The following is a 21328-nucleotide window of genomic DNA, read 5'->3' on the forward strand; positions in this document are numbered from 1 at the left end:
TACATTATACAGAGTTCTTGATACTCACATACAGTGAAACCAAAAGAAGATACTGTTAGGAGAGAAAAACAAAGGTACAGTGCCTAAGCACATCTTCGTATTTATAGAAAATAATATATAAACTGAAATGAATTCCAGGATATGAAACCAGAGTTTTTTCACTTTTCTTTCCTTTTTTTTTTTTTTTTTTTTTTTTTTTGGCCAGTCCTGGGCCTTGGACTCAGGGCCTGAGCACTGTCCCTGGCTTCTTCCCGCTCAAGGCTAGCACTCTGCCACTTGAGCCACAGCGCCGCTTCTGGCCATTTTCTGTATATGTGGTGCTGGGGAATCGAACCTAGGGCCTCGTGTATCCGAGGCAGGCACTCTTGCCACTAGGCTATATCCCCAGCCCTTTTCTTTCCTTTTTAAATGTGTAGTTTTGATAATTTTATCTTCTCTACCTTATGTCTGGTGTATTCAAGAGTACATCTTCAGAAGGGTTGGGAGCAGGTACAGAACTGAAGAGAAAAAGTATAGCAGTGGAGCTCAATGGACATTGATGAGAGTGAACTATACAATTCCTGAGTGGAGATGGGAAAGAGAGACCAGGAGAGTATGAGGGAACAGAAGACATCGTTTGATAAGTAATGTACTCATTATCTAACTCATGTAATTGTAACCCCTGTGTACATTGCCTTTATAGTAACAAGAAAGTAAATTAATAAAACAACAAAACTACATTAAAAAGGAAACTCCCCAATACACAGTTTTTGGTTTTTGCCTGTGGAATCTATAGTAATCATCACCTAAGCTATTTTGTTTGTCAAATACCAAACTCTTACATCCAGAGTATACAATCATTGTATCACATACGGTTGTGAAAAACTTCTTTTTGTTTTTGTTTTTTTGGCCAGTCCTGGGCCTTGGACTCAGGGCCTGAGCACTGTCCCTGGCTTCCTTTTGCTCAAGGCAAGCACTCTGCCACTTGAGCCACAGTGCCACTTCTGGTGGTATATGTGGTGCAGGGGAATCGAACCCAGGGCCTCATGTATAAAAGGCAAGCTCTCTTGCCACTAGGCCATATCCCCAGCCCCTGTGAAAAACTTCTTAAGAAAAGAAATTGTGCATTGAGATGTATGTTGATATATCCAGTGTATATTTGGAAACACCCAGATAGGGAGTAATTAGAGAAAAACATGAAGCATCATCAATATTTCCCCTGAATCTGGACAGCCAATCATGTGAAGTGTTATATTATTTAATAAAAATATTGGAAGAGCAATTCTTCAGCAATTTTACATAGGTCATAAACAATGTGTTCCTAAGGAACAAATGACTAGAAAATGTCAATATCAATAACAAGGTCAAACAAATCAAAGTATCACAAGTTAGAAATGTTAACATACTTGGCATCTTATATGATTATTTTCATTAAAACATTAAATTAATAAGTTATGAGGTCATTTTTAGATTATCAAATATTTCTGGATTGCTATAAATTTAAATTCATGACTAGTGTGTCTTGTATATTTTTCAGTTTTCATACTATTAATTATAGTATTAGTTGCTCCTTAGTATTTAATAAGTTGCTAGTAGTCTATATGATGTGAAATCTACTTCACAAGTGTACTTTCAAATTTGTTCTCCTACTCATGCTAATAAAGCCAAGATAACTAGATCAAAGGAAGTATAAATGGGTAAATTGGGCTAGATGTGTTGCCTTAAAATCCAAATAAGAGTCCTATTTGTCTCTATCTGCATTTTGGAAATTTTAGGCAGCCTCAGTAAGTCTTAAGTATTATGTCTAAATATAATGCTTTTGTGAACTTATGTCACACACTAAAATTATCCTAATGCACCTTTTTGTCAATTCTTCACAATAGTATTACAAAAGAAAGGGAGGAGAGGATACATTTAAAAAGCAAATGAAAAAGAACTCAATGGAAGTCTATTAGGCTACCTGTTGCTGAGCATGTGAGAGAGTCATTAATATGCGGATCATTGACATGATAGGCCATAATGACTCCTCTGGGGACATATCACTCTATTGTGTCAGAGAACTAGTTAGGGATTCATTAATGTGAAAGGCTTGTGACTTCTTAATATGCAAATTACCAATGCAAAGCACTAAGACATACCTCACAAATGTCCATACTTTGTGTTACACATTTTCTTTGCCAACCCCGCACCCACATCTTTTGTGAACTGCTTTCTTTCTTCCCTCTGTGGTTACTGATCTTTCCTCAAAAAACATCTTCTGTGGAATCCACCATTTCAGTCAAACACTAACTCCCTTCCAGTCTTTGTTTCTTTGATGTAAGGATCATACATACAAACCACTTGAAGCATTTTGACTAAATCAGTCAAAATTTCGTACCAAATACGATTTTATATATTTTTCCAGTGTCAAATTGGTTTTATGGCTCATGACAGAACAGAGTGAAAAGGAACTCTTAGAAAAAAATGAGATTCTGGAACATGAATAATATAACTTGTAGACACCGACTTTGCATAATTTGGGTGGAGGGCGGATGGGGAAATGATAGTGTCAAAGGAAAAATAAGAAAAAAGCAGACAAAGGTTCCAACGCAGGATATAAGAAAATAAAAGCAATGAAACTAGGTGAGAGCAATCGACCATTATCGATGTAGCACCCATTAAATGTGGAGATGGATGTAAAGTACACAGAGGCCAGCACACAGTAAGTAGATAATAAATGTGTGTTCTTATTGTCATGTCAGCATTTTGCAAGTAGGCAAAAATGATTAAGTTAAATCTCACTTTTCTAATGGAAAAAATACAAGAAAATATGACAGCATTAAAGCGTGTTTTGTCTTTGAACTAATGCACTATGAAAAACAGGATCAAACTTATTTCCTTACAGGAAAATTAGTTACGGAGTCCAAGTAAAGATACCCAGGTCTTTTGAAGTTTTCCCATGTCCCCTGTTGTAGAAAATATGTTACAGTATGACTTTTGATCTGAGATTTTATACATTGCTTATATTCACATTCATGCTATAAGTCTAGCCTATTCCAAAATATAATATAGTATTTTTTCCTACCAAATCTCAGGGCAGATCCTTAGTTCTCAACTTGTAGACTCCATATGCCTTAAATTCTTGCAGCAAATCTACAAAGTCTATACTTATTTTCATAAAATATTCACTTATCCATAGAAAATCGTTAATATAACTTTAAATTAGTCTTAAGCCTTCACTGACTTGAGGGGATTTTATAGAGATATTATTTAATTAAAACACTTTGACTAGAAAACAATGCTATATTTAACCCAAATAATATTTACTGATTTATGTGGGAGAAAAGCAAATGCTATGAAGGCCTATTCGTGCTGACACACATGAAGATCTTGGCCCCAGGCTTTAAACAAGACAGAAGAGGACTTGTAACCAATCCCATGAACACTACAGGTGGGTTTTCAAGGATTCAGTTTTCCTTCTGGATATGAAGCTAATTCAAATCAATGATGGATAAAATTAAATGTGTATACATTTCCCTGTTGTGATAGTGAATTGCTGATCAAAATCTGTCCTTGCAGAACACTCTTTCGAAGCTTACTTACGTGGAAATGAACTTCACTATGCAATGCGACGTTCCCCTTTCCTCAAAAGAATGATTTCCTTTTCACCAACCCACCAAAGAGGAAAAACGACTTCAATAAATACTTAATAAATCTTATTGTTTTCTCAATAAGTCTTAGTCTTCTTAATATTTCTCATAGCATTTTAAAACCAGCCAGGACACATTTTCAAAAGTATTATTTCATTTAGATTTGCTGTTTTTCAATTTCCTTAGTTTTGTGGACATTGTAATTAAACAAATTTTAATAGTTTTAAAATTATAATTCAAATTATTGAATTTGTGTTCTTTGTTGAAAGTTCTCAAGCACATAGAATCATCTGGAAGGTTTTAAACGGTACCTGTGTCTGGAAATCACAGCACCTAAATTATAGTGGGACATGAGTTTGGGTGCTCTATTTTTCCCATTTCCCATCTGAGAAGCACAAATGTACACTATTCTCTTACTGTATAAAGACTAGGCTAAGATGAAATTAATTCTTTCAGTAAGCCAGGCACCAAGGGCTGACCCTTGTAATCCTAGCTAATCAAGAGGCTGAGATCTGAGCTTTGTGGTCCCAAGCAAACTCAGGGAAGTCTCTGAGACTCTTATCTCTAATTAATCATCACAAAGGTAGAAATGAAGCTGTGGTTAAACTGGTAAAGCATTGGCCTTGAGCAAAAAAAAAAAAAAAAAAAGAAAGAAAAGAAAAGAAAGAGAAAGAAAAAAAAAAGGTTTAGGGACTGGCTCTGAGTTCAGGCCTCAGGTCTAGAACAAAATCAAAATAAGGAAAAAAAATCCTTTAGTAACATCTGTTCTTAAGATAGTCTCTTGGGCTGGGGATATAGCCTAGTGGCAAGAGTGCCTGCCTCGGATACACGAGGCCCTAGGTTCGATTCCCCAGCACCACATATACAGAAAACAGCCAGAAGCGGCGCTGTGGCTCAAGTGGCAGAGTGCTAGCCTTGAGCGGGAAGTAGCCAGGGACAGTGCTCAGGCCCTGAGTCCAAGGCCCAGGACTGGCCAAAAAAAAAAAAAAAAAAAAAGATAGTCTGGGAGTAAGGATAAAGAGGGCTATATATGCTGAAACACATTTGCAGTGATGTAGGCATGACCCACAGGAAAGTAACTGATGAATTGACACCAACCTGTTCTGGATCTTTTATTTCTTTCCTCTGATCAGTTCTTAGATGTCCATTCCCCCAAATCCTATCATATTGAGCTATATTTTCTGTTAAAGACTCTATTACTAATTTTACTTGTGTGAAGATGGAGTTATTGGAATAGAGGAGGAGGAGGAGGAGGAGGGGGAGGGGGAGGGGGAGGGGGAGGGGGAGGAGGAGGAGGAGGGGGAGGAGGAGGAGGAGGAGAACTTAAATGAGAATAGTAGTACTGGATCAAGAATTTCTTCAGAAATTGAAAAATAATTGGAAAAATAGCCTCTATAATCATATCAGTATGGTTTAGAAAAAAATCCTAAATAATAAATTTACTCAGAGATTATAATTTTCCATAAACAAATAGAGTTTGCTGCACAGTAATGTGCAGTCAATAGCTAATCCTCAGAATGTTTTTAGGGTGGTAATGAGATTTGAACTCGGAGGCTCCAGCTTGGCAGTAAAGTACTCTATTACTGAAGCCACTACTCCAGTATTTCATAAATGTTTATTTGTGTCATACAAAAATATTATAACAAGAAAACAATTCATATTTGCATATTGAACATCAGCAGGAAAATAACAAAAGACATGATAAAATTAACTTCTTGCTAATTTCGTCGATGTATTTATTCATAAGGAGAAGAGGGAAAAAATTCCCTGTGTGGAGACTGCCCAGGAGATTCTGACTTAAGAGTAAGTTTCATGATAAATGTCAATTTCTTTGCATGTAAATAAGTTATATTAGACATAGAAATATCAAATAGCAACTCTTCCATTTAGGAATTTTTTTATTCTGTCTGCTGTAAACAAGTAGTGCAATAGTAACGTCTTGTCAGAAACATTAGAAACTTAAAGCATAATAAAGTGATAGGAAGTAAAAAGTAAGTCTCATTATGCAACTAAAACAACCACAGAAACAGGGTTCATATTTGTTTACAAATCATAAACAAATACCATGAAGGTTTGAATAATTGCTATGGTTTACAAACAACATGGTTTATTGAAGTTTAGAATGATCTGATACTAATACTGAAAATACAAAATATGTGCCAAAGTATAAACTATCTGAGGAATGTTTGTGTTGTATTGGGTATGTTCCTGTGTGCGCGCGCGCACACACACACACACACACACACACACAGAGTTTAAATGAAAGCTAACATGTACATATAGATGTATATGAGAACGCATTTTTCATAGGAAAGTAAATCAAAGTTGAAATCAAATCAAAGTTGAAATGAGCAAAAATGACAGTTTTACACAATTTATATTAATTTCCTAAATAATCAACAATCAACTAGTTTGGCTATCCAGTATTCTACACATGTTCACTGATTAGAAAAATATCATCTACTTACAATTATACACAAAGATAGAGAGTGAAGAAGTATTTCATATATCTAAATAACTTCTGCTTATACACAAAATATTAGTCTTTTACACAAAAAGGATATACTTAATCCAATTTAAATTTCACTTTGGTATATATTGCACTTGAGTTTTACAAACATTTAAATTCCTCAACATCTTACTTATATAATGACAATCTTGGATGGAATTTCATTTAAAATTAGATATCTAGAAAATAATATTACTGTTATTCTAAATCATTCCTGTCTAGTGGGTCTATAAGAATTATAACATAGGGCTGGGAATATGGCCTAGTGGTAAAGTGCTCACCTTGTATACATGAAGCCATGGGTTCAATTCCTCAGCACCACATATATAGAAAAAAAGAAAGCCAGAAGTGGCGCTGTGGCTCAAGAGGTAGACTGCTAGCCTTGAGCAAAAAGAAGCCAGGTACAGTGCTTAGGCCCTGAGTCCAAGCCACAGGACTGGCAAAAAAAAAAAAAATTATAACATAGAAAAGGTGCTATTTTTAAGTAGCTTGAAGAATAAACTAAGTGATCTTCTAAAGTACTTTAACTTTCTAATTTTATAAATCCAAGGCTCTTTGCCTTCTCCTGCTTCTCAGATACTCAAACTCAAACTTAAGTTCAGGATTAGGAGAGCTTGCTTTTGAGCCAGGATGCTATTAACCTGCTAGCTGACCCTAATCCTTGAGAACTGGCATTACTAGGTCCTTATAATGATAACATTTTTCATCCTCTTTGAGAATCAAGTTGGTAATGTTTTGTTTTATTTTCTCTGATTTTTGCATTACAACATTATAATCTCAAACCTCAGTGAAAACAATTAGTCATTGAGGTGATTTGACATGGACAATAGAAACCAAGACAAATCAGAGGCTGGTGGCTAATGCCTGTAATCCTAGCTGCCCAGTAGGCTGAGATCTGAATATGGTGGTTCAAAGCCAATCTGAACAAGAACATCCATTAAAGTCTTATCTTCAATTAACTACCAAAAATAGCTGGAAGTGGAAGTATAGCTCAAGTGGTAGAGTGGCAGCATTGGGCACAGAAGCTCAGGGACAGCACCTTGGCCCTGAGTTCAAGCCCTAGAAAGAGTATAAAAAAAAATAACAGAAGCCGTATATTCTGTTTAACTTCACAATATAAAGATGGAGATTTCAACTCGTAACTCAACTGAAAATTAGAGTAAATGAAGGTCTAGAATAAAGACACAACAGCTAAGTGAAATGAACTCCATGTTATGGAAACGAGTGTTATATCACTGTTGTAATTACTTTCAACATGCCATGTGAAACCGTAGCTTTTTTATCCTCTTGTATCCCTTTCCTGTGGGTGTCCTTGCACTATCACTGTATCTCATCTGAGTACTCTGGATACTGTATATACTGGAATTAGAAATAGGGAAGGGAAAGAGAATATCAAAATCAAGAGACAAAGGATAAAAAGACAAATGACTCAAAAAGCAATACTTACAAAACCATTTGCTGTAAACCAACTGAACAACTCATGGGGGAGAGGGAAAGGGGAGGGGAAGGGAGAAATGAGGGAGGAGGTAACAAGTAGTACAAGAAATGTACCCAGTGCCTTAGGTATGAAATTGTAACTCCTCTGTACACCACTTTGACAATAAATAATTATTTTAAAAATATATGGAAAATTTCTTTATCTAACACATTACTGAATAAAATCTTGCAGAAGAGTTAAATATACAACTATAACTTGGGTGGTTGTTAGAATAATTCTAATTAGGTAACCTTTGGCACAATGTGATATAATGAAAATTGTTCAGAAATTAAGTTCTAGGGAGAGGAGATGTAGCTCAATGGTAGCACTATCTAAATTTTGTAAAAAGCCCTGGTTTCAAACACTAGACACACACACACACACACACACACACACAGAAATTGTGTTAAAACTGGAAATAGCAACTAAACTACTTACACTAAGCGTAATAGTTTTTGTGTACTCACTTAAGAATATATACAAAGAATATTTTTTCTGCACCTGAAGGTGATGTTTCCATTGGTTAGAACTTATAAAATTATAGAATTATTTCTGATAAATATTAATCTTCGAAGCAGATATCAATACAATATTCTTTATCAGCATTATTTGCAAGTATCTTGTGAAGTTGAAATTTCCCTAACAAATTCTATGTGACATTCTTTAGTAGAGGCATTCACAGTAATTTTTAAGAATGAAACTCAGTTTAATGTCTTGCTTATTGATTTTAGAGTCAACAGTTAACATTGTATCTTGGCTTAATTCTGTAGGCAAATCAGAAGGCCATTGACAGATGCTCTCTATGGATTAGGAAATGTTTTCAGGTAATTTGGAAAAAAATCTTTCACTATTTATTAGTATTTACAAACACAGAAGGATGAGAATTAGCAAAATTCAGTAGAGGTAAATAAAACTCAAATCCATCATTTGTATATGACAACTATTATCTCATGATATTCAATATGATATTCAAGTTCTATTTATAGTCACAGTTTCAATATCACTAACATACAACACAGATAGCTTATCTTTTACAGTAAATTGAGGAGAAAATATAAAAATTTCCTCACAGGTTTCTTGAATGTACAGTTGGTATCTGTCACCAAATACTATTGAAAAACACGTCTGATTAAGTAAATTATTTCAATTTTTATCATAAAATCCTTAAACAGCAAGATGGATGAATAAACATTCAAAACCAGCATTAATTATCTAATGGATAATGGCAAGCTAATTAACCTCATATGGTATCACTAACAGAATAGAAACCTAAGAGAATCACGAGATAAACATTGAGAGGCTTTCTCTTTTCCCAAATAATGTTAGCTCAGAGGGAGATTTAAAACAGAAGAATGACCAAGATGTAATGGTGCATAATATAATTTCTCAAGGGAATGGAATTATATAAACTTCTACTTCATGTTCCATCTGTACCATAGGAAAGTATGACACAGTGAATTGTACAGAGCTAACTGTTTTTTGGTCCAGAAGAACCATCTTAAAGAGAAATACCTTAAGTAAAACATGCTTTACTTTGTTTAAAAACCATACCTCATCCCCAATTTATGGGCAAGTAGTGTTCCAAAGTTATTTGAAATCTATTATAAGTTTCTGGAACTTGAAAATTGTGTTTCCCTGTAGAAGAACCAACATATGTTTCCCTAGTTAGTACTCAAGAATTTATTGAACATGACTAATTTTGAAACTATTTATATTAGCCTGGTTCCTGACTTCTGGAATAAGAATGAGGAAAGAAGACATGTCTCCATTAAGCGCAGGCATAGGACTAGCCATACACAAGATGACATAAGGCAGAATTTATCCTCACCACCACACTTACTACCATTTGGAATATTTACAAAATGTTAGCCACTTGTGTAGATATGCACATGAGCATGAGTCAATGGGTTCTTCATTGATATTCTGCTGAACAGAAATTATTATTCCTATTTCATATCTGAATAAAAATGGACACAAAACATAATTTATGAACATTCAAAATGGTAAAGTCTCAAGTTTTCTTACTTTAAAATCTCGCTGTTTACATTGTGCTTCAGTGGTGGTGGAATCAACTAGCCCATTCCAGAGGCATGCTTCAGAAACAGAGACGAGGTATTTGAATAAAGCCAAAAATTATGTGCTCAAACCTTCCTTCTAACAACATATTATATGCTCTAAAATTGTCTCTGAACAATTGTCTCCGAACAAATGAACTCAATGGATATAAGGTAGGGACCACCAGTGCTATTCTTAGACATGTGAGTATGTGTATGTATGTGTGTATATTCATTATATATATGTATGCATATTCATTATATATGTGTGTGCATATGCATAAATATATACATATTTGTTTGCATATGTATACACACATATGGATCACATACACATACATAAATATATTTTAGGCAAAGTTACAAAGTAAGGTGTCTGATTCTAGAGTATCTTTAAGTCTAACAAGACAGTGGGCAATGAGGCCCACCTGTCATATGCCTGAAATCCTCTCCCCTAAACTGTTCTTCTGGAGGCTGGAGTAAAAACCTGGAAGAGATACAAGAATCACAGCAAGAAGAATTATAGAAACATAGATATCTACGTGAGCCCACTACACAATGGTACCACCATTTTTTTTTCTTTTTGTATTGGATTGCTTCAGAGTTCTTGGACTCTGCTCCACATTTATGGGCTCCAGCTGGGAAGTTAGGCTCCCAGGGATCTCAAAGCAACCACTTGATGTGTGGAATCCCTAATAGCTCTTTTCTACTAGAGCTTTAGTGAATTCCTGAATGATGAGAGCTTCACTCTTGCTCTTCTTCACTCTCACCAGTTCCATACTGGCCTAATGGTAGCTTAAGCTTTATGACGGTTTGAGTTTCCACAAAATCAGGAAGTCATGGAGCCCTGGTGTATGTCCAAGAATAGAGCTGGCAGCTTCCATCACCTTCTTGATGGCTCTGTGCAGCTGTGTTTTATGTTTCCATGTGACTTTGCCAGAGGTCCTCCCCTTAAACAGACCCAGCTTCTACAATTAGCATGGACTCAAAGTGAGTTAGTTATGGAATACCTTAGGTCCCAGAGGCCTTGTGGAACTATTTACACCTCTTTGGACTATTTCCAGGCCCCTAGATTATGCTGCATGTGTAAATTAAGGAAGTCTTACAGCCTAATGGATCTGACCATAACACACACCATGGCCATACCTTATGCCCCATTTTCCAATGCTTTTCTTGGCCTCATTTAGACAGTTTTACTATCCTGAAAGATAAACTCCAAATTCTTAAAATCTTTCTTTAGAGGGAAAAATGCCTTTCCCTTTTTTGAATGTACCTGGTTCTATTCTTCAAGTATATAAACCTTGAAAACAAATCACTTTTTTCCCATTAGCATTCAAGTCATTTAAGGGTTTTTTATTTTGTTTTGTTTTCACCTGGCCAAGTTATAAATACCATCCAACACCTATATCATGCTGCATCTTACTTACAGTAATAAATCGATTTCACTTAATAAAATACAAAGCCAGATGAAGTCAGCTTGTGTTCTCATACTGTACAGAGAATGCACATTAAACAGGTGATGAGGAAAATGCATACTCTCCTGGCCAGCACCCATTGTCAGTTATAGAATGTGCATTTTAACAATCTGAAAGGTAAATAGGCATAATTTAATTTATTTTTTCAGTGGTTTCTATTCTATATCCAGAGAATCTGAACATAGCTTTGCAGATCTCTGTCTTGATCACCATGATTTCCTTTTTTTTTTTCCTTTTTCTTTGCCAGTCATGGTGCTTGGACTCAGGGCCTGAGCACTGTCCCTGGCTTCCTTTTTGCTCAAGGCTAGCACTCTGCCACTTGAGCCACAGCACCACTTTTGGCTTTTTCTGTTTATGTGGTGCTGACGAATCGAACCCAGGCTTCATGCATGCAAGACGAGTACTCTACTACTAAGCCATATTCCCAGCCCCACCTTGCTTTCCCAATAAGACTTTTCATATTTTATTTTTCATTGCCCTCACAGTCTGTCCAGTGTTTCAGCCACATTTCTCAGGTTCTTTTCTCCCATAACACAGGACGCAACACATAGGCTCTTAAGAAACTTTTGTTGAATTTGCTCTGGAATTTGGAGAAGGAAATCTATAATGTCCAGAGAAATAATGAACAAGTCAAAGAATCTAATTTGTTACCTGTGCAAGATTTGAAAATTATGGCTACAGTTTTAATAGCTTTATTGATTAGTTTATATGTACCCAACATTCTATTAGAAACTTTAAAGACTATCTCATTTTGCTTTAGTTAATCATCACAAGATCTGTATCATGACATTCTTATATTCTGGGGAAATAATCTGGCTCTGAGAAGAAAAGTACTATGTCCACAGCCTAAAATTATTATACTTATATTTTACTGAGATTAATATTCATGCAATTTGATACCAAACATTAATGCCTCTGTTATCCCATCAAGTCCAGTCCTTCATTTTGAACATATTAAAAACAGAAATTTTAGTAATTATTAAATTATTTTCTATATTTAAGATGCTCCAGATATTTGTCTCAAGAAAATTTACAGTTCATTTTAACTTATTTATTAAAATCTTAAAAAAGACTCTAAAAGGAGGGGGTGATGACTATCCAAACCTAGATATTTAGGGGCACTTAAAAGAATGGAGAAAAGGGTTTGAGAGTAACAAGCTTTAAACTTAGTAGAATGTTTTAAAACTTACTAGAGTTGTTAAATGTGTTTTTCAGTGTTAGGGATCTAACACAGGGGCTCATATATGGTGAGTAAGAGCTCTACCATTTAGCTATCTCCCAAATTTTTCATGTAGTCTTAAAGTTAGAATTAATAGTGTCTTTTTTTTTTTACTAGTTTAGTATTTACTTATAACTTTCCGTGTACTAGATACTATGTTGAAAGTTTATATATATTACTTGATGGTGATCACAGGAAAATTCATAAGAGATTGCTTTAGAGCTATTATTATTAATATTCATATTCTTCTTAGCATTTTATTGTTATTATTATCATATGAAAACACCAATTTCAACTTGCCCAAGTTCACTACAGAGTGTATAAACTATGTGGGACACAAACAGATTTGTGTAGCTATTAAATCTGTAAGTTCAGCTTTGGAAAAATACTCTTCTTCCAATTGAAAACTTACTTATGTATTCAATGTGACATGTCATTATTGTTTCCTGATAAACAATCTTCATTGCTAGCAGATATCCCAGTGCTGCATGTGTTGGTAACACTAAACAAGTGTCTCAACTCCCAATGCCTGTCTTTCAATGAAATTAAATATCTTTGGGTCATTCTCAGACACATGCCTATGAGTTTCAAGCACTATTTTCTTCTCCATCTAAATATTTATTTCAGTCCAAAATGGTAGATTAACAAGTATCAAAAAGAAATAGACAACCCATCTAATACGGAGATTTGCCAACTCTAACCTGAGAAAAATCTCCCTAGAGAAAACATAATGCCTGGATGGGTGATTGGCATTAGAGAAATCCTATCTCACTGAATGAGTTCCCACAGTTCATTCTGTACTTATTACAAAGGATTATTGACACTTTCAGAAGACACAATCTCAGGGACCCTAATGATGAATTAAATTTGATATTAAGTATAATTGAAGTTAGATGTTACTAGGTGCACTAGAACATCCTAATTTTCATTTTCACTGTGAGTTACATTACATACTATTATTAATCAACTTCCATGTATAAAGCAAAATTTCAGATGCATTTCTGTGTTGGTTTTAATCGTATGAAATAAACGATATTTGAATCAAGATCTACAAGAAGTGTGGAAGTGACCTCAGCAGACGTTTTAGATCTTGTAACTATTTGGAGGGGGAGAAGAGATAATTCAGAAACTATATTTTAAACAAATAAGTATTAATTCATTCTTATCTTAGCCAAATACATCTTTTGTAAAATAACATTAATAAACTACGTTATTTTCTCTGACTAAATTCTTCCCAATGAAATCCAACTGCAATATTCATTTAGAAATTTGATAATACTCTCTTGTGTGAGCTTTAGGAATATTGGAAAGCCAATTGCATATAAATTATATCATGGAAAAGCTGTATAAATATTCTATTATGGCACATGCTGTTCTAAGAATCTGTCAGGATTTCCTTTATACACTCCATTTTGAGTGGTATATAAATCAGATGTAAAAATCCACGTTGGACTGAAACAGCACAAAAAGCCTTCTCGAGAAGCAAAAGCTTTTTTTTTTTTAAATGTGGTTTGAATTATGATGGTCATTTTTAAGTTATAGAAGTACAGAAATGTATTTGTGGTTTTGAAGAAGAGGGATTTTTTCCATTTTTATAACTCATTAGGAAACTTTACAGGCCTTTAGACCATTTTGTGGTTTCGTTCATCTCAGATTTTTCCCAAAAGCAATATTAAAACTTGAATGGTGTCCCGTTGTGAATTCAATGAATACCATTCTGAATACAAATGTATGTGTGGACATGTAGTTATAGATCCCTTCAAACAGAAGTTCCAGTAATATCATGGCTGAGGTGAAAGATTAGGCCTGTCAGTTACTGTGCTTTTCTCTTAGTATCAGGTCAAATTTGGTCTGTGAAAGGAATCCTGTCTAAACCCCAGTTCAGTCTTGTATTGCCTATGATTGTGAAATTGCATTCTTAACATGCAGAAAAATCCAGACATCTATATTGCTTATTTTATGAACTCTTAGGCAAAAAAATATTTATCTTTCTTAAATTCACTTTTCTCCATCATGTAGAGAAAGTCACTACATGCTTAATAAATATTTACTCACAACTCACTCATCTGTAATTAGTATAGTCATGTCAGCATATAAAAATTATTTTGCATTGCAAAGAATTATTTTTTTCTGTAAAGCTAATTTATTAACTTCATAAACATGCAAAATATTATTCTAGTTTAGATAGAGATTGTGTTTATATTACTTTTTAAGACCTTGAGTTAAAATTTGAGAAAACTAGATTTGAATTTAGAAAGCTGGCAATTCACACAGTTGATTAAAGTATTCTTTCAAATGTCTTAAAAGAAAATCAAAATAGAAATATTATATGAATTTTGGACTTTGTCTTTAGGACAGAGAAAGGATCTAATAGTCAATATTTATGTACTAATCTAATGTCTTGGTATTAGCCAGTTCTGCATAAGAGGTAGATCTGAATATCAGGGTTTTTCTTGGGGGGGGGGATTGTTTTTATTTGTTTTCTGGGTTGTTGTTTTCTTTTCTTTTCACATTAACCCAACAGAGTTATTATTGAGTGAGCACCTTTCCGAACTCTAATATCTGTAGATACCTGTAGCTAAATATCTTTATTTCTTCATGAATCACGTTTTTCTTCTGCTCTATTTACTTTTATTGAGTGATTCCAATTCATGTTCCATAGTACTATATTTGATTTTGATTGTAAAGTTTTACAGGCAAGTTACACACCATTCCCATGCAACTTGTTTTTATCAATATTTTCACATCTCTTATGATTTAACTTAACATGAATCATTCTAAGCATTCTTGTAAGACTAAGTCCATCAGTCACTAAAATTCTTGCTGTAGTGTTTGGGAGAATCTACACATTTCTGAGTGTTAGTCACATATTGAAATATAATGTTCTATACAAATAAAAATATAAAAAATAATGTTCTATATAAATAAAATAGGTTTCAAAGCAAGTGATATTAAAAACAAATGAAACTAGAGTCTTAAAATGATGAATAGATTTAGACAAGGACAATCTAGATTGCATGACTTGAAATTAAGTAGTCTATAAATAATTAGGCAAGTAAAACACACATTGTAAACCCCCTCCCTTCCACTCATCTACAACCTATTCTCCTGTTTTCTTCACATTTGGAGAAGAAATTTCCCAGTGCTCTTATCTGCACAGCAGTGACCTGGATGCCTGACTCATTTGTTCCTTGCATAGCCAGTAGTACATTTTCAAACACATGAAAACAGTTTTGATTGTTTTTCATAAAGAAAAGTAAAGAATATAAGATATATCCTCACCTTGATTTTACCTTTAAGCATCCTTTAATTTGTCTACTAGAAACTTCCTCCCAAGGCTTGACAGGCTCTGGCTCTTGTTTTTTCTTTTGACAAACTAATATATAATTCGTGCCATTATTATTTGACCAAAATGTACCAACCGAAGTTTCATAGCGAATACAAAATTCAACTTTAATGCCATCTTTTTGATAAGGAGGAACCAACGTAATCTTAAAGGAAAACTGGTCGGTTTCACCATCACACGAATTAGGAACATATTCTGCTAAAATGTCATAATGGGTCTGCCAGTCATCCAAGGACATTCTCACATACACTAACTTCTCAAAAGATATATTCAAAACACGAATAATGCCCTTCATACTTGTAGAGCCAGGAAGATACTCAGTTGACTCTAGGATTGCTTTCTGTATTTGAAGTTGTCGTATAAGCTCTTCCTTGGAAGAAGGCAAGTCAAAGAGTGGAGATAAAATATATTCTTCGTTGTGGAAAATATCCTTCTTTAAGTCAAAATCAGTGGAAACATTTGGTACTTCCCAGCTGTCAAATTCTTTGACAGAAACAAGATTGAATCCAAAGTTGTCAGCGAATGAAACTCTCCGGGAACCTGAAGTTGGGGTGTCCAGACATATGTCTGCAGAAGATCCAGAGCTTCGTCTGCTTGGTTGAGGGGAGAAGCCAGGTTTGAAGGTAATTTTAACTTCTTCATCTTCGCAAACAGAAACAGATAAATTTGGAACTTCTAAAAAATTATCTTTGCTAATCTGACTAGGTGCTTCAGCAGGCTCCATTGGACTCTCTGACAGCAAATAAGAGGGAACTGTACAACTAGTAGGGGCTGACATTTGAGATAGCAAAGCTTAAAATAAGTGTAATGTTACAGTTGACATTGCAAAAAGGAGTCAGCTCTATAAATAGCCCCATAGGCCTGTAAACTATGCTAGCCTGCTTCCAAAGGCCTTTAATTTGATAGTGTCCATGCTACTGGCCTCCTGTGTTTCAGGTTCAACTCTTATTTTTAACATTTCAGTTGTTTATGAGCTAACTTCCAAAGAGACCTTCTAAAATTATGTTCTGCTGTTAGGAATTTTGAAACCTTAAAATCAAATTATTTTAAGCAGTTGTTATTCAAATTGAAAACTTAGACTATAAGAAAATAAAATAACAGTCCAATGCTGAATATGTAGTTTCTGTTAAATCAATTCATAGAGAAAACATGGTCAGATAGGAGATAAAAAGAACGTGTATAGTATTAGAGAGATCCAAAGCCTGCTAATGATAGCTAGCATTATCAGATTTTCACCATGAATGTTTTACTGCAGAAGAGCTAAACAGGGGGGCTGAAAGTTCTGAAGGAAAAAACGAAAACATGATTTAGGTGCAGACAGCTCCATTTGAAATAACCATAGAAAAGAAGGTACATTTTACTCCTATGGGAGGAAACATAGCTTAATCTAAGAAGTAGCCATTGTTTTCATTTTGAACATTAGTTTTACTTTGTTGTTAGTGCTGTTGTTTGGGTTGTGATTTGAAATAATGGCCTTACACTTGCCCTTAAATGGTGGTTATGTTTAGAGATAATTTTAGAAATAATCTTTTAATGCTGATGGTAGCCTCTTCCATGAGCCTCCTATTTGTACTTTCTCCTGTCTCTGAAATGACAGGTATGTGACATTGCAATGGTGGAAATGGAGTCTTCTGAACTTCTTTTCTGGCTGGTCTTGAGTTGCGATTCCCATCATCTCTGCCTTCCTTGTAGGTGGAATTACAACCTTGAGCCATTACCTTGACCTTGAGCCTTGAGCCTTTTTTTTTTTCTGTTAGTTTGTTGAAAAATACTTACAAGCCATAAGTGGAAAAGTAGGACTAGGGATTTTTTTAATGTAAAAACATATTCATCTTTAGCAAATTGACATTTTATATGGATAAATGGTATCAGTTTTGCTATCATGGCACATTGGAGTAAAATGTGAATTTCAAAGTGCGATCAATGTGCTTGGACTGGCAAAATATTGTGGGTTTGTTTTATTTTTTGCTTAAATAAGCCTAGCTTAGAAAAGGAAATTGTGGGGGGTTTATTTGTTTCATTTTGTTTTGTTTTGTCTTGTTTTCATCTGGGCTTGAACTCTGGGCCTAGGCGCTGTCCCTGAGCTCTTTTACTCAAGACTAGCTCTCTACCACTTTGAACAACAGCTTCACTTCTGGCTTCCTCATAGTTAATTGGAAATAATAGTACTGCCTGGGCTGGCTTTGAACCACAATCTCCAGTTCTCAGACTCCTGACTAGCTAGGATTACAGGCATGAACTACAAGTGCCCATTTTGGCAAAGTGTTTTTTCCATGGTAGAACCCACTTTATGAATCAAAGTTAGTTAGGAAAACAAACTTCAAATTCATAGATACTTTAATCCAGAAATGTGCCAACTAGAAAACTCTTTTATCAATAGGGGAAAATATGCAAAAGTAAATGAAAATACATGTTCATAACAGTACTGTTGATTTAAAATATTTTAATTAACTAAGAACTGAGTAAATATAAGCAGAAAGCTTTGTAGTCATTAAATAGACAAATAACACTAGTAAAATAAATAGCTAAGATTAGCAAAAAGATGTGCCCAGATATGTGTATACATGTAGAATTCTTAGAAATGGAAATAGAAATTCTTAAAAATGATTTGCATCTACCCAAATGATTTAAAATTTGCAGGAGATAGGGAATCTAATATATTATTCTTCATAATATTCTGTAGTTTCTGAAACAGGGGCGTGGTATGTGTCCAAAACATCTACAAAGTGAACAAAATTAAATTCGAAAATATAAAATACAGAGAGCATAATTTCTTTCAAGTGACAACTTTATAAACTTAACTTATTGAATAATTTGAAGATCATAAAATAGTGGATAAAGAAATAATTTTCAAATAAATGGATAGTACTGGGTAGTATAGGAAATTTTGTTGGCATTACCTCATCCACATATCTAAATTACGTGGTGACATGAATTGTTCAAGAATGATTGTCCCTTTCAAACTTGATGACCAGAATAGCTAGCATATCAAGTGTATGTTACTATGTAAAGGAACTTAGCAACAAAATCAAGATATTAGATTTCTATCCTCAATTTCCTTAATTGTTACAAAACAAAGGTAAGCAACAAGAGGCTTGTTAAATGATTAGCTCAACACATAACATAATAGTAGAACTCTTAATTCTTAGGTATATGAAAACATGATTTCTGTTTTACAAAAGATATTTAGATAGAAGCTAGAAAATAATATATAAATATTAGAAATTGTTCATAGCTCATAATTTTCACCTTTTGATAAGACCATAATGTGTAACTTTAAAAATCATAAGCACAAGCAAAATATAATCTAACTCTCCCGTAGAAAATGTTCCTTATTTTTTTATCTAAGCTTTTCCCTTTGTCATGTGTCATTTTATATAGAGCACTACTCCTGGATATATAGCAATATCTACCTTGCTTCGAGAGTTTAAAACCTTTGCACAAAGGTACAAGAAAGTTGGCAGGTTTCCCCTAAGTTACCATGTAGCTACAATAAAATGCTTTCATCTTTCCAATCTCTACTCGCACGTCAATCCTGCAGCACTTTAAAGCATTTCATTATTAGTCTATGGGCTTCTATCAGTTTTCTTTATTTTTCTGTTAATGAGCTGCCTGCAGATGGATTGTAGTACCACAAATCAATTGTCTCTCAATCACATAACAACATTATCATCTTTATTCTTCTTACTCCATGTTTGTACTTAGTTAAAATTCACCATCCCCTGCATCATCCCCATATAAAATAGGTCAATGTCCCATTTTCTCCTAGCCTGTCTACTTCAAATTCAGTACAACTTTTGCCACTGCTGCTAGTTTACTGGTTTTAGTAGGGTGAGAGTTTGTTTGAATCAAGGTTCAAGTCTTGCTCCATTCCTAGACCAATATTTTACATTAGTCAATAGTTCTCAAAGGTAGCTTTAACATGAAAGACAGGCCAGTCAAGATCCCAGTAAACAGGACACAGATGGTGTGCACAAATAAGATAATTATTCCAAGAGGGTTTATTTACATGTTTCTATTTATAAACTGTAAATACAGCAAAGCTACAAGAGCTAGTATGCCAAACTGAAGCCAGTTGCATCAGAAACTATAATCATCCTTCAAGGGATAAGGAAAGGAATTAATTATCAGAACTTCAAAGCAGAAAGTGCCATAAAGAATTTATTGGTTAGAGACCTGGTTAAGGGACACAGCCAGCCGACAATGACCTTGGTAGGAGTGATTCAGAATCATAAATACACTGCATTCACTCTTTTCTCCTAAGATATCTTACCACTGGGCAGAGAGCAATGAACTTTTATAGTTCATTCAGGCCAGTAACTGTAGCAAGAAGCAATGAACAAAAAGAAAAAAAAAGAGCACTGAGAAGATTTTGAAGGGAGAACAGAAGATACCAGAGGTTAAACATATATGTACATGGATCTTAAAATATATATGTTGCCTTTATATATCTTTTGTTTCAGGACCAACTGAGTTTCTGTGTCTCTTTTACTGTGCCTCCTTTTGGAATTTCTATGCCTGGATCACAACAATGCCGAACATATTTATCTGTCAATATTTTTCAACTAGGTCATGTGGTATTAGTAGGTATGCATAATAAAGAGTCTGTCCTGCTCAGTAAAACTGATGTGTAGTCTTATGACTGATAAGATTGTGATGTTGTTGCTGGCATGGCTTTGATTTTTGAGAGACAATAGAGTTGTTGGAGTCAAGAATATTGTTTCTGAAGATGTGTTGTCTAAACTTCAATCCTATTTATTTGTCAAATTAATCTTTCTTTTTTAAAAATAAAAATTACTTGTTCATTGTCAAAGTGATGTACAGAGGGGTTACAGGTTCATATGTAAGGCCATGGGTATATTTCTTGTACTATTTGTTACCTCCTCCCTCACTCTCCCTTCCCCTTTCCTTCTCCCCTCCCCTTTGTTGTTCAGTTGGTTTACACCAAATGTTTTTGCAGGTATTGCTTTTGGAGCCGCTTGTCTTTTTATCATTTTGATATTCCCTTTCACTTTCCTAGTTGTAATACCAGTATGCATAGCATCCAGGGTACTCAGATGAGATACAGTGGTAGTGCCGGGACAACCACAAGAAGGAGATACAAGAGGATCATCAACAAAAGAAGCTACAATTTCACATGGCATGTTGAAAGTAATTACAACAGTGATATAGCATTCGTTTCCATAACCTGGAGTTCATTTCACTTAGCATCATCTTATGTGTTCATAAGGGTATAGCTATTGGGCTCTTGTGATACTCTGCTGTGACTAGCCTAAACCTTTGCTAATTATTCCCTATAAGGGAAACCATATCACCCTGCACCAAAATCAATTCCAAATGGATCAAAGACCTCAAAATAAAAACAGATACCCTGAAAACACTACAAGAAGGAGTAGGAGAAACACTTGGGCATTTGGCACAGGATGAAACTTCCTTAACAAAGGCCCAGAAAGACAACAAATGAAAGAAAGGTTGGACAAATGGGATTGCATCAAACTGCAGAGCTTCTGCAGGGGAAAGGACATAGTTTGCAAGATAAACAGAAAGCCCACAGATTGGGAAAAGATCTTTACTGGCCATACAACGGACAAAGGCCTCATATCTAAAAGATATGCAGAACTAAAAAAATTAAATTCCTCC

General features: G+C 34.6%; 1 protein-coding gene across 1 annotated transcript in view; it reads right to left on the reverse strand.

Moving 5' to 3' along the window:
• Ppp1r3a (protein phosphatase 1 regulatory subunit 3A) overlaps nt 1–16412 on the reverse strand; it is a 36529-nt gene extending 20117 nt beyond the window's left edge. The window contains exon 1 of the mRNA XM_048340095.1: nt 15625–16412. Within this exon, the coding sequence (XP_048196052.1) occupies nt 15625–16412 (788 nt within the window). The remainder of the gene's footprint in view (nt 1–15624) is intronic.
• Nucleotides 16413–21328: the final 4916 nt, after the last annotated feature.

This window comes from Perognathus longimembris, chromosome 2 (genome assembly GCF_023159225.1).
Source record: "Perognathus longimembris pacificus isolate PPM17 chromosome 2, ASM2315922v1, whole genome shotgun sequence".
Taxonomy (NCBI): domain Eukaryota; kingdom Metazoa; phylum Chordata; class Mammalia; order Rodentia; family Heteromyidae; genus Perognathus; species Perognathus longimembris.